The sequence below is a fragment of the Anopheles merus genome, chromosome 2L (assembly GCF_017562075.2).
Source record: "Anopheles merus strain MAF chromosome 2L, AmerM5.1, whole genome shotgun sequence".
Lineage (NCBI taxonomy): Eukaryota > Metazoa > Arthropoda > Insecta > Diptera > Culicidae > Anopheles > Anopheles merus.
The window spans coordinates 5996300-6010804 of record NC_054083.1 but is presented as its reverse complement, the minus strand read 5'-3'; the positions used below and the strand labels follow the sequence as shown (position 1 = coordinate 6010804).

At 40.5% G+C, this 14505-nt stretch overlaps 2 protein-coding genes across 3 annotated transcripts in view; one reads left to right on the top strand and one right to left on the bottom strand.

The window, feature by feature from the left end:
• Positions 1–9737, bottom strand: part of LOC121591436 (ras-related protein Rap-2a) — a 44724-nt gene extending 34987 nt beyond the window's left edge. The window contains exons 1-2 of one of the 2 annotated variants that reach the window (XM_041911906.1): positions 9439–9737; positions 8217–8330 (exon numbers count right to left, since the gene is read on the bottom strand). The gene's annotated coding sequence lies outside the window, so the exon portion shown is untranslated. The remainder of the gene's footprint in view (positions 1–8216; positions 8331–9438) is intronic. The other variant, XM_041911905.1, reaches the window with a different exon arrangement.
• LOC121591435 (periodic tryptophan protein 1 homolog) lies at positions 2381–4438 on the top strand. Its single transcript, XM_041911904.1, has 7 exons — positions 2381–2584; positions 2654–2715; positions 2781–2935; positions 3017–3181; positions 3261–3543; positions 3614–4221; positions 4291–4438. The coding sequence occupies exons 1-7, from the start codon at positions 2489–2491 to the stop codon at positions 4389–4391; spliced, it is 1470 nt and encodes a 489-aa protein (XP_041767838.1). The 5' UTR covers positions 2381–2488; the 3' UTR covers positions 4392–4438.
• Positions 9738–14505: the final 4768 nt, after the last annotated feature.

Sequence of the window (14505 nt, the reverse complement as noted above, 5' to 3'; positions counted from 1 at the left end):
CGACTCAGCCCGTAAAGTCTTTTTAGGCCGTCCACAAGGACAGAGGAGGCGTGGTAGGCCCAAATTGAGGTGGCAAGATGGCGTGGAGGCGTCCGCCATTAAGGCCGGGATAACGGACTGGCAGACGAAGGCGCAAGACCGTGAGCGGTTTCGGACACTCCTGAGGCAGGCCAAGACCGCAAAGCGGTTGTAACGCCGGATAAGTTAAGTATAAAAATACTAAATTACATAAAAAAGTACGAGTAATCAATAGTATTTTAGTCAAAAAACGTGAAATTCGACTTAGGCGGATATTCGAGTTACGCGGATTCGTCGGGAACGCAGAAACCGCGGAACTCGAGAACAGACTGTACAGGCGGTCCCCGAGATACACCCCAAGTAGCACAATCCCGTTAAGAAACCGTTAAAAGTATGCCTAAAAGTATTACTTTTAGCTTTCCATACAGCAGTAATTTTAGGGCTTACAACACTGCGTAACGCTTTCCTGGCTTCGTCAATGCTTCGTTAAAAATTAAAATTTTGCCGGTATTTTTAACGAAAAATATCAAACTCAACGAACAAATCGACAGAGATGGCTGTATTGCTCTTTCTCATTCTATATGCATTTTCTAGATCTTCGTTAAGTTACAACAGAAGGTGTTAATATTTCTTGGAATAAATGCATAAATTCACCACAAATACTTTTATTCGACATTTCATCGTTTTGTCACTGCATATTGTCACTTTATCACATAAGTTTCTTTCATTCCATGGGTTTCTTCCATTATATTAGCATGGAGGTCAGCTGCAGCCGTGGACGAAAAACTTGATGTCCAAACGCTATCCAAATCCAATATGCTGCGGAATATAAAACTTATGTAGCTCGTGTGAAGATAATGGTAATATCGATACACTGACCTGTTATAAAATCATGATGACACACAAATTAAACATTAGTTGATAGAAATTGTCGCAGACGCTTGGTTTTGTTGCCATCTACACAAAAGCTACACACACGAAGCTTGACGAACTTTTTGACATAAGAAATGGAGGCGCCATGTACGTGACCATGTACAGTATGTCTCAAAAATTATCGTCATCAAGAGCATGTTATTTTTCCCAAGAAAATATAAATTTTTATGAAATTTTTTCTCATTTGCAAATATTGCATACACTTTATCAAACTCTTCACATATATTATTTGAACATATGAAATTTTATTTTTTTATTTTTAAATTATTTTTTTATTATAACCGCAGATTCAAATAGAGGAATAAAAGAAAACACATAGTTTTCAAATAGTTAATAAATAAAATGGTTTGGTGTAAAAAAACGCATTATTACATACATAAGAATGAAAAAATGATTTTCCGAATATTGAATAAATTGGAAATGGTGTAGATAAAATTTGAAAAACACTGTGTGTTATATTAACCCGAATCGATAAAAACGAGTGTAACGGAATACGTCGTTATGATGTAACGCTGTCCAATGTCATATTCTCTTAAGAAACTCTATTTGATTTTTAAAAGCTTTAAAAAACTGTTAATAATCAAATAGAGTTTCTTAAGGCTACTTGGGACGGTACCTCTTATACGCGGATTCGGAGATACGCGGTTTTCTAAATTTGACAATTCTTTGAGCAAATTGTTCTGATTTGACACATCAATTGTAAATTGCCAAATAATTTCCGTTTTGATCTAATTTTAAAAACAATTTCAAATTGTTTAAAACTGTTATATTCAGTCAGAACCATATCAAATAATCCATAAAGTGACTAAAACCACCTCCTACTTGTAAAATTACACAAAAATTAGTGATATTTTAGCTGGAAATCACGAGATTCGACTTATACGGACGTCACACGAAGCGTAAACTCAAAAAGTTTACGCTTGATTTGTATGAGAGAGCGTAAACTTCCTGTCAAAAGATTATAGGGTTGTATGGCTGAAATTTAGTTTACGCCAAAGTTTACGCTTCGTGTGACGTCCGTATTACGCGGAAATTCGAGTCACGCGGTAATTTGCGGCCGTTTTCGGTCCCCATTAACCGTGTATCTCGGGGACCGCCTGTATCTCCGAATCCGCGTATAAGAGGTACCGTGTATCTCGGGGACCGCCTGTACAATTTTCAGGCCTCATGTGGCTGATATGAAATAGATAAGAGATGTACTTTCTCGTGCTATTGAACTTTCGTTGGGCAGATTAGCTACCCAAAAAACAACCCCCCACCCACCCCTGCCCCTTTCCCTCCCCGTTTGACACTTCAATCCCTACCGAAAACTACCGAAAAAATCATAAACTCCTACCGAAAACTACCGATAAAATTTTGATGCGCCTGACGAAAACCGTCAAAATAATCTGGCCACACTGCTTTTGATCGCTGTTTGACGTCGACGTAGCCCGTTGTCAGTTAGAGGCGTACGTAAATAAACAATTCGGATTAAACACGTGCTTGGTGCATTTGCATTGCCTGAGGACAGCCTAATTAATTTTATCACGCTGTAACGATGGAGTCTGACCAGGAAGATGAGGTTCCCAATGTCAATTTCGTCCCAAGCTTGCTGTTCGTAAAACGTGGCGTTGCGAAGGCCAACCCGGACAAGGTATGGAATAGTTATAAAGTGTTCAGCCGGCTTTCACCCTCACGTTCTTTGCGCTACTCGTAATTGCAGGTTACATTAACCCCGGCAGAGCTGGCAAGAATTATAAACGAGACCAGAGAAGATCTGGAAGAGTAAGCATCAATACAGAGTGGGTTGAAGATATTTTCCACAAAAAGTATACGTTTTTGTTTTGTAGAGAAGGGGCGGAAGGGATGGACACATCCGACGACGAAGAGAATGAAGATAGTGAGAGAAGTTTAGCTGAAAGAGCTGGCAGACTGGCAGCGATGAACGCAGATGGCACGGGTGAAGGAAACGATGAGTATAATTTCGATTCCTACGAGCAAGAAAGTAAGTAAATCGATTACTATAGGTTGTTTTCTTGTGGCGGGTCTAAATGTAAGTTTTTGCTCTAAACACTCCACATTCTAGCCGGCACAACCGGATTACACCTGAGTACGGTGGCCGTAATTGATCCGACAGAAAACATCCAGGATGATGAAGATTCGGACGCGGAAGATGAAATCATTAAGCCTACTGACAACCTGATCCTTGTCGGACACGTGCAGAACGAGAGCGCCTCGATGGAAGTGTACAGTACGTAATTGTGACTACGATCTTTTCATCAGCTTGAGAAAAACTTACTACTAACCTTGTTATGATGTTATGATTTTAGTTTACAACGAAGAGGAAGGAAGCCTGTACATTCATCACGACTTCCTGCTGCCGAGTCCTCCGCTGTGTATCGAGTGGCTCAGCTTTGATGCGGGTAGTGATAAACCGGGCAACATGTGCGCGATCGGCTGTATGGAACCTATTATTACAATATGGGATTTAGACATTCAGGATTCGTTGGAACCGGTGTGCAAGCTGGGGTCGAAAGGCAGTCGTAAGAAGAACCTCCCAAAGCTTGGCCACACGGACGCTGTTTTGGATATTTCCTGGAATCACCATTTGCAGTGCGTTATTCGATGTTTTTTTAGATACGCGTTTATTTGAATTAATCAATTCGATGTACTTATTTTGCAGACATATCCTAGCTAGCGGATCGGTGGATCAAACGGTAATTCTATGGGACCTGGAGGAGGGCACACCCCACACGACGATCCGCGACTTTGGGGAGAAGGTGCAGACATTAGCGTTTCACCCGAAGCGATCTGAAACGCTTCTGGTTGGGAGTTGCGATGGCAAAGTAAAAGTGTTCGACTGCCGCTCTACAACCGAGGACAGCAGCAGCTACAAAATGTGGGATCTTGGTGGCGAAGTGGAACGTGTCTGCTGGGATCACTTTAACCAGAACTGCTTTGTGGCCAGCACCAACGATGGAAAGATGCACTACATTGACAGCCGCCAGGATGAACGTCCGCTGTGGTCGAAGGAAGCGCACGAGAAGGAAGTTACCGGGCTCGTGCTTAGCGCCCATGTCAAGGGAATGCTTTCAACTGCCTCCGCCGACGGCTCATTGAAAGTATGGGACATTGATGAGCAGGATGCGCGCATGGTATATCAAAAGAATCCTAAAATCGGTGTTATACAGTGCTTGGGTGAATGTGACGAAAGTCCGTTTACACTGGCATTGGGCGGAGATTTGAAGACGAAGAATTTTTGCGTGGTAAACCTGCTGGACAACGATATCGGTAAGTTAAAGCCGCCGATTTCCCAACCATTTGTTACTTGCGAACTAATCGTAATATTGTATGTTACAGTGTCAAACGTATTTAAATCGAGACACGTTGCAAATGTTCCGGACAGCAGTTCCGAACCTCCAACGGAAGAAATGGAAGAAGCCACCATCGAAGATGAGTAAATTTCTAATTTTCAGTATGCCAATAAAGGTTTACACATGATCGAAAATAACGTTACTTCTATATTTAGACAAGAGAAACTTTACTACATGGCTAGACTCTACTTGTTTTTCAATCGGATGTTTCGGAGATGGTAGAGAAAGCGAATTTTCTTTTTATGAGCTTTTTTTCTTTCATGTACTACTGTTGCATAAAAACGGTAAAGTCTAATTTCTAAATTATGCTATTGTATTTTGCAAAATGTACGTTTTAAACAACATTGTTCCTCTACCGAAGGCTGATTGATTTGACCTGATCGATCAAACCAATTCACCATAGTTATGAAGCCAAAACATCAACAATCCTTCGCCTTCAAACTGAAATCTAATCATTTCACCCTGAAGTTGATCATATGCAGTTTTGTTCTCTGAGAGAGAGAAAGGGAAAGAGCCAATGATTCAAGGTTTGGCTGATAACACATGAATAGTGCAATTCGAGCCAGGACAATTCGTATAAATTAGTTTGATAAATCCAGAGCGTTCATTAGTTGGCAGGCAAGTGTATCATCGGTAAGCTGTAATACCACACACGGGGCAAACCTAATATAGCATGGAACATAAAGTCGATATTGATCGTGCGGCTTATAGCCACTTTGCGAAACCGTCCGCGTCAATGGGATACAGGAAAGTGATCTACACGATCTTAGCTTTCAGCTCCATCGCTTGCGGTGCATTCGTGATGGCAGTTTTCTACCAATGGAATGATGTACAGAGTATCGATAACCGAATGCAGATGCACGATGTAAAGGAAGTAATTCGACTGACGGATATGCTGTTGGCCAAGCATGAATCCAATGCGGCCAATATTGAAAAGCTTCTTGTACTGTTTCAACAGCAATTGCGAATGGAATCGGGAAGGCAATTGAACGTAGAAGCAGACTTCGAGTCAAACTTAACGTTTGGTGATCTGGCGAAGGACAGGAAGCAGAACCAGAAGCCTTTGGAAGCTGAGCCGGCAGCTACTAGCCATTTCGATGGAGAAGAAAAAGACAATCAATCACCGGAATCTGCAAAAACAAACTCGAATCCTGCAGATGATATCATGAACCGGACGGATGATCAACGTCAAAATACTACACCTGGTCCGGTAGAAGACAAACAATCTGCCGAGAGTTTTCATTGGAAATTTAGCATTCCGCGGGCTGGCTGGTTGCAGCTTTCGCCATTTGGTATAAGTTACGGTACATCGGGTGAATCCGCTGACAATCAAATTGTGAGCTAGGAAGTGGAATAATTAGCGAATAAAAACATTCAGAAACAGTAACAGTAAATGTATCGTTTTTTTGGCTTTAATTTTAAACGGAAAAAGGAACAGATATTTACCGACCACATCAACGTTCATTTTTCCACTTAAATAATGAAAATTTGTTGAAAAATCATAAGTTTAAAAGAGATTTGTAAACAGAAAAAGTACAAATAATGCTTAAAAGCTGTTTGTATGTTAACAATAGTGCGATTATCAGTCGTCTTCAATTAAGCACCGGGTCTAAATGCGGTATGGCAGCAAAAGAAAAAAACGATTACAGTCATAGCCGTATAAGTCAGAACTGAAATTTAACATTCACAAGTAATATTGAATTTCAATTAAATAAATTTAAAAAAAAAATTGTTTTAAAAACTCAGTTGTATATTTTTTTTTCAAAGTTATTGTGACTCGTTTCAATTTTAGCTTTTATGATTAAAACTACTGATAGTACAAAGAACGAAAGCGTAAATAAATTTGGTCTTGTCAATAAATGATCTGCTAGGTGGAATATTCATTCAATGCTCTTTTTACACCCATGCTTTACACAAATAAGAAAAGTAATTCATCACTATTGTAATTGTGTGTTTTAGTGTAGATTTCTTTTCCTGGAATGGTTTGTGTTGGGGTTTGTAACCGTGTGGGTAGGATCGCGAAGAACCTTGCCAGCCATTATCAATCAAACAGCCCAATGGTGATAATGAGGAGAAGTGGCGCAGATAGTCTACAGCAGATCGGTTGATTCAGTCATCGGAAAGCGCTCCATAATTTCACTATTTACCAACGAATTTACGTTCACGGCAGTTGGTTCCATACGTGCTCCGTGTTAGATTTGCAACGGTGTGTCAGGGTAAAACAAGATCGGATCATAACGGATCCTGGTGCTGAGCGTAAGATCGATCATCTCCCTTCTCCTCAGCAATAATAATGGTTACCATTCGGAACGATATAGAATCGAACGGGAGCGCCAACAGAGCGGACAGTGCAGCTAGTGTGGTCGAGGGTACCAAAAACATAAACCAACTAGCGAACGGATCGCGCAGATCCACAATGGGCGATATAAAGCAGAAAGCTTTCAACAAGAAGTGTGTCGGTTTCTTGGCATTGATCGTGTGTGTTGGTGTTTGCTTCGGTGTTGGGATGCTATTTCTCTACGGTCATTTGGTGGATCGATTGAATGAAAGTGCCAATCACGGGTCAATGTTGCACGACAAAAATGGCAATCCTGTGAAGCATCTTCTTACCACTACATCAACAACAACGACCACTACATCGCCATTATCATCATCATCGCCGCCACCGACAACATCAACGGTACCGACAGCGGTGACGGAAATTGCGCCTACTACGACCAATACAGAGGGCTTCATCCAGCCGTCTACGCCAGGAAAACGCCAGGAAGATGATGTGTTTGACTTAGATTCTGGATTGAACGACAAGGGAAAGGCTGCCGTAGCGACGCCCCAATCCTCGATGGAGATCACCACCGCTCGCAACGCGGGCATGCCGCCTGGCTGGGGCAAGATACAGTATAGTCCACCGCAAGGAATGGGCTCTAACGTACAGTATGTGCCCTCCAGCGGTAGCGGCGATTATTCCGGCGATGACAGTGATGACGATGATGTACAGAATGATGCGGAAGGCTCGGGAAATCATAAATAAAACACAACGTGCTGTACGGTAATCGAACGTGGCGCGCAATTGTATTGCAAAAGTTGCGAGCTTTGCTAATATTAAACTCCGATAAGTACACCACAGCTCGCATCCGACCAGCGCACCGGATGATGCAAGATGAAGGCAATTGTTCAGATGTGGTCGTTACGTTACGCAGTTCGTTGAGACGCATGCTTTGGCACAGACAAGTGATAAGAGCACCTTATTATGGGTGAGAACAGGACGTGGAAAGGCGAAGTAAATTTTGGCAAACTGTTCTACATCACAGTCAATAGGAGTGCCAACAGTGAATGTAAAGATTGATGAAAAATAACACTTATTACCAACTTCACATGAGTGTAACGTCTAACGTCACCTCGTTTCGTATCACAGCAAATGTAGCATTTTATGTTAGAAGTGAATTATAAAATTCGCGTGTTGCAAAAATCATTGTTAGAGTGTTTTATTGTAGTACTTATTCAATTAAATATAATAATATGGTGAATACTAACGACAAGAAACCAATTCTGTTGTTCAAGAAAGTAGTAGCAATATAATATACGAAAGTTATTAGGATCTATGTTAGTGAAGTACAGCTGAAATTGACGAATTTGTATTGCGTCTTAATGTTGCCTTTATGTCTTACCATTTAGTGCTGAACTATCTGTCCCTAATTGGTGTATTAATTGATAAAAAGATAGCCAGTCCTTTGAAAACCGGATTTGAATCCATGATGGGTCTATTGTAACATCGTGAACCTAAGGAAAATACTACCGCGATTGACTCTTTTAAAATACTTTGCTCCATATTTCATGCTTACTCTTGAAGAATATGTAATTCATTATAAACTGAACGAGATATAGTGTTTTTTTTATGAACAAAGAAAAACTTACCATAGAAACTTAACTTTAGTGTATTCATTTACATTGATTCAATTAAAAAACACGAATGATTTGGTTGCATTAGAAAGCAAGTAAGTTGGTGGTAAGTATGTCTGTTTTAATGAGCTTGAAGTATGGTAAAAGATGAATAGAAAATTAGATTTTAGTTGTGTTGCCAGATTTTCACAACAAAAAATATTGAAAAGTAGAAATAATGAACGTTGAAAATGTTTACGCTTTCTAATTAGGGTAATTTGTCAATTGTTGCACACCACCCAATTATTGCGCACTGCGTATAAATTGTTGTTTATTAAAATATTTATAACCCATTGATAAAAGCCAGCATTTTTCCTTTAATATTGAGCATTTTTACCGCATCTTCTATTAATAATTTTTTTTTAACGAGCTCTTTTTCGATTTTTTAAGCACGAATGAAAACATGTCAACAGATTTCGACGAAAACGAATAGATTTCTTCGTTAAATCGCTAAGAATTGTGCTTCACTAAATAAGGTCTATGAACCACTTAAACTTAAACCAAGGACAAACGTGTAATGTAACAGCGTTTCGTATTGCCCTAAACACTATTCGATAGAGAAAAAAAAACATCCAGAGCCATTTCTGGGCTCTTTTTTGCGTTTTTCAGAGTGTTGGAAAGTGTTCAATAATTGGCTATGAAGTGTGCAATAATAGAATTTTGAGTTTTTGTAAGTTTTTGAATAGATTAAAAAAGCAGTATTTCTTCCCAATATTTGTAATTTTTTTTGCCTAAAATAAAATATACATACTATTTTTTAAACAATAATCATGTGTAATAGACAAATACAACAATAATATTATAATTTTATCTTTCTCCAACGTATGAAATATGTTGGCTGTTCCCTTAATTGCGCAACAATTGGAAAATTACCCTATGTATGGGAAATAAGAAATGCACGAAAAGCCAACATATCAATTGCCTTTAAATTGAAGACAAATGACAAATGTTACCACATTTCTGCGCGTTTCTGCTTTGACGTAAGTGAAGCGGCCGTAAGTGAATACCTTTACTTTTTATTAATTATTTCATGAGCACTTGCGTTAAAAAAGCTTGTTTTCCTGTATTTGGATTTTAAAAGGTACCACAAATTCCATAGATTCAAAAAATAAAACATTAAAGTTAAAAATTGAGATACCACGAAAACACTCCTCAAAATACATATTCAAACAGAATGATTGATGAATAATATACATACCTTTTAGATTGTGCAGGATGTCTACCATTTTAGTAGCGGGAACTTTTACAAGAAAGCAACTTCATTATGTACAGAACAACAGCCATCCTTTCCCGCTGACGCATGGCCTATCCTTGTCTTGCTTCCTTACACTTCAGAGAAAGCCAATCCTAGAAAGTGTTATATACGCTTGACGTTAGCGTTCCTTGCCGTTCCTCCGGCCTTTAGCCGGGTTTTCAATTTCCCACGCCAACTGTAAAACATAAATGCGTATGTAACAGCCTTTCTCTGTTTCCTGCCTGTTACTGTACTGCTCATGCCTACTGCTTCCTTTTTGGGCGATGGTTGCCATGGCTCCACCTACTCTGGACGATACCAGAAAAGAGAAAGAAAGACAGAGAGTAGATATTCCTAAGATAAGAGCGAGAGAATGGAACAGGAACCGGAACATGAAAGAGACAGCATACCAGCTGTATAAAAAAAGCGTCGGAATTTATGCTGCCAAACAGATTTGCTCAACTTTTTCAAATGTAAAAAACAACAACACTGTGGTGAAATATGAAAGAGGAGGATTTTTTCCTCTTTTGGACAATGGAACTCAAAATTTGCTCTACCAGTACTGCACGGACGTGTTGTACGCATGTGCATAAATGCCCGATTCCCTGTGGATGCTTCAGCACATAGCTGTTTTTCAGGAATGAGAGTACGGAAGGAGGCAAATCGTCTTGCGAGGAGATTCTTTTAAATCTTGAAGGAATTTTCATCTTTCTCCTTCGTGTTACGGGCCGCTCCCAAGCAGCTGCGTCTCGCAAGGACTATACTATAAGAGGCGCAGCAAGATATGGGCAACGTTTTACGATGTTCCCTTTGATTGCTTTTCTGGCATCATATTATCAGAGCGCGTTCGTTGGTTGGAAGGTATGGCGCTCAAATCGCATAAGGGGGAAGCATTTTCTTTTGAAAAGCATCGCCCACATGCACAAATAGTAACACACATACACATACAGAGGGAATTGTATTGGTTCTTAATCTTAAAAGTGACATAACAGGAAGCAAGAGAATTGGGAAAAAGGTTTACGACCACAACTCCCGCTACATAACTCTTCGTTAGGTGCTTCGTTGATTTAAGACACTTTACGACCAACGATTGAAATTGTCTTTTTCAGTAGAAAATGAATATCTCCATTGGGGTGGCACGGGGTCTACATTCATTCGAATAAACAATCGTTTGACTAAGCTACAGTGAACCCTCTCTTATTTGAGAGGCGATGGGATTGTCGAATAAGAGGGGTTTCAAATTACAGAGGTTGAAAGTGAATGAAAGGTCCATACAAGACAAGAAAGAGACAGAACATTTAGTATTTAGTTTAGTACTTTCAATAACCATGGCAACACCATACTCAAATAAGAGGTACACAGATTTCAGAGGTTTTCCAAATTAGAGGAACAAAAATGTACTGGAAAACAAGGGACTGTGCAAAATGTTCAAATAAGAGAGGTTTTTCAATTTGGAGAGGTGTCAAATAAGAGAGGGTTCACTGTATATTTTTTCAATAAAAGTGTACCATTTCTTTAACTAACCTTTTAACTTTCGATCGCCATTTCTATGTACGTTATGCTAACCTAAATTGATGGATTTTAGTTTAATGGACAATATGAATGGCTTAATATTTTTATGCAAATATTTTAATAATTAACAACAGAACATTAGAACATCTTTTGTCGTTATACGAATGATCGTAACGACCGATCGTTGGACGTTTTGACGAAGTGTGCTGTTTTCAAATAAATCTTTCCCTATTTCCACGCTCACTATGATCGTACTATATGCACGAGGCATGGTTTGTTCTCGGCATGTAGCCTCCTCGGACTGCATGAATCGTGCGTGCGCCGTACCCGTCCTTTCACCAGGTAGTAAAACAGTGCAAACGGGCTCGGAACTTTCACGTGCCCGGGATCCATCAGTTTCGCAGCGGTGAAGGTCTACCGTGCCGTGTGGAGGTCTGATTTTATGATTGTCTTATTGCCATAGAAGGCAATACTGGCTGTGAATTGCTCGCTCGCTGGAATATCACTTAAGGAGCCCAGAAGAAAGAGTACGTGTGTGGCGCTCTGGACAGAATCGTATGAGAATACACGTAGAACTAAAACTAGACCTGATACCAGTTTCTGCACAAGGCAAAAGATCAGCAACTTATTAAGGAGCACAGCTTCAGCTTTGATGCTTTACGCGCTGCCAGTCGAACCACGGTGGAAGAAACAACTTTTCCGTCTTCTTAACGCAATGGAGCTTTCGTATCGAAATAAACACTCAACATTTCAATTTGTTCGCTTTCGGTGTTTTACTTTACTGTTGGTTGCATGGACAACGGCCATCGGCTGCTATGACCCAAGGAGGAAATCACAATCCTCTGGATGAGTGCGAGTACGCTCTGTCATCGAGATATCCTTGAGCTATATTTAAAATGTCATCCATATTTACGGACCCTATGCATGCAAAAGCTTCTGAGGCAAAAAGTGGTTCTAAACAAACGAAAATAATAAACCTTCACTTTATATAGAAATGAACGGAAACAAAGCAGAAAGTTCTTTTTAGGTTTGTAAAGAAACAAAAAAAATTGAAGATAAAAAAAACCTCGCCAGACTGTTACCGTTATGTGGCGTAAAATGTAAAATCGGGGTCAAATCATGGTCAGAAAAGGGGGTTGTAACAGTTTTTTTCAAGTAGTGTTGTTCTTTGTTGTTACTGAAGGATAACACAAAATCGTTGCCTTTGGTGCTAAATACGCAACGCGCTTGTTCACCGATAGGATTGGATCTTTCTTTTCGTGCAATATGCCAAGGATAAGAGTGCAAGGATAATTGAAGCCAAATTTGAAATTGGTGTAGAAATGGGTGTAGAAATTTGTTAGAAAAACAGAGCAAGGTCATGCCGGCTTGCCGTTGATTTCGACCTCTTTTTCGAAACGATATAGCTCCGAAGCGCTGCCTGTCACACGTGTTTGTACGGTAGTGATTGCCTTCAGGGACTCGGCTGCTTACAGCGGTGGCGTGCCTTTTCGGGTGGGCTACCTTCAACCGTACAGTTGCTCCGCTTTAATCATTTAACTGGTTCGCAGCGACCCAATGGACTGACAGTGTTTTGGACCATTTCGCCCGTCCGATCCCACAGGACATTTGTAGGGCAAGGGTTAAAAGCGTATACATGGATATAAATATAGGATGCACTTTTATAATGGTGCTGTAAACCAATAAATAAGCATCGTAAAAAGGTCGTCCGTAGGAAATTTTTCGACAATCACATACATCTAGAATCCTTCCGGCTGGCCTTTTTTCAGCCCGAACCGAGGTCGAGTTCCGCGCCCCAAACGACAGGCAGGCAGGCAGGCAGTTTGGTTTATTGGGAGCGTGTGGTACCAGCACCGTCCAAATCTACTGGGAATAGCGACGAAGGCCAGGACAACTAGACGCTGCCGCGCCGGACCGAGCATGACCGTGGGGATTTGAATACGGTGGCATCAAACACCACGCCCGCTTCGGAAGGTTTTATGACGTTCATCAATGTTTCAAAACTCAATCTTGCAAAACCTCCACCACTAAAAAAAGAGAAAAAAGTGGCGCGAGCCTTTCCGAGTGTCTTTTTGATGGCGTTACGTTTGATGCCGATGGAGACAGTACGGACCATACCGACGCGCCCACTTCCTCCGGGGCCCGTAAAGTGACGGGCCCGTTGCTGCGAATGAAACGTGACGGAACTATGCGATGGTTGGATTACATCGGTATTGCGGTCGTTGCGGAGCATTGTGTGAAGGATTTCACGCGGGATGGCATGCGTACGGTGGCTCGTGCCATAGAGTGACAGAGATATTTTATTTTATGAACAATTACAACGCCAATCTCATTCTGGACGGATTTTCGGAAGCTCACCATAATCCCTCAATTATTCAAATAGGTAGAAAATAACATTATGTGTCGGGGCTTTTGATTCAGTGATATGCTGAGACTTATGAATGGAAGGTTATGGCTTAATGTGACTACCTGTTGAGGGATATAAATCGAATGGATTTAATTGTCAGTGCTGTTAATGGCTGTGTGTTGTGCCGTACTCTATTGCATAGGGTTATATTGGATTGATGGACTAAAGGAACCCTAATAGGTAATATAGCGGTAGCTTTGGAGCAAATTGGCGAAAGGAATCCAAATTGAGACATGAAACTATTCGCTAACTTGACAAATTGATTGTTTCGTGTACACTGCATGAGGTGTGGTAAATTGCGACTCTGATAGTTTCGTTGTCTGCATGTTATAAATTGAAACATTCCTTTTCCCCAGGCTCAAATGGTATGCCATCTTCAGTGTGGAAAAATTGAAGACTTTCGCGCATATACGCGGAGATACGCGGTATTTTGCGACCGTTTTCGTTTCCCATGAATAGTGTATCTCGGGGACCGCCTGTATATTACTTAGCATCAACATGGTTTCATGCCAAAACGTTCGACCCCGTACAATCTGATGCATTTCGTCTCCCATCTGTTTAAGAATATTATATCAAGCCGGCAGGTTCATGTAATTTATCGAGACGATCTTTGCAGGTCAAAATAGAAGCACATTTTTCAAACACTTTCCACACGAACCCTTCTGGGGTGCTTCAAGGTAGCGTGTTAAGTCCACTCCTCTGTGTTGTGTTATTTTTTCTAACGACTGTATTAGTATTCTACTTACAAACCATTCTTCATTCTTCATCATCTTAATAAGTTGTCATCCTGGTGTACGTTGAACGGATTAGGATTTCAACCGTCTACACATGCAGTTATATTCCTGTTCAGCGAGTCCATGTAGAGAAAAATGGATGAATCTTTAATATTGAAAGAACTTATCAATACTACTATAAGAAAGGCTAGGCAAACTTTCGGTATTGTGTCTCGTTTATCTCGGAATTTTGATGATCCGTGGTGTTTAAGGGCTCTGTAGTGTTGTTGGGTTAGATCGATTATAGAGTACGCTTGCATAATGTGCCCCTGCAAGTAGCTCAAACATAGAGAAAATAGAGAAAGTGCAAACACAATCCATTCGCATAGCGCGCAATAA

Excerpts from the sequence above, each read along its gene's own strand:
- LOC121591435 (XM_041911904.1), top strand. The coding sequence starts at position 2,489 with ATGGAGTCTGACCAGGAAGATGAGGTTCCCAATGTCAATTTCGTCCCA. Across the intron at positions 2,585-2,653 it reads CGAAGGCCAACCCGGACAAG|GTTACATTAACCCCGGCAGA; the intron begins GTATGGAATAGT and ends TCGTAATTGCAG. Across the intron at positions 3,182-3,260 it reads CGCCTCGATGGAAGTGTACA|TTTACAACGAAGAGGAAGGA; the intron begins GTACGTAATTGT and ends TTATGATTTTAG.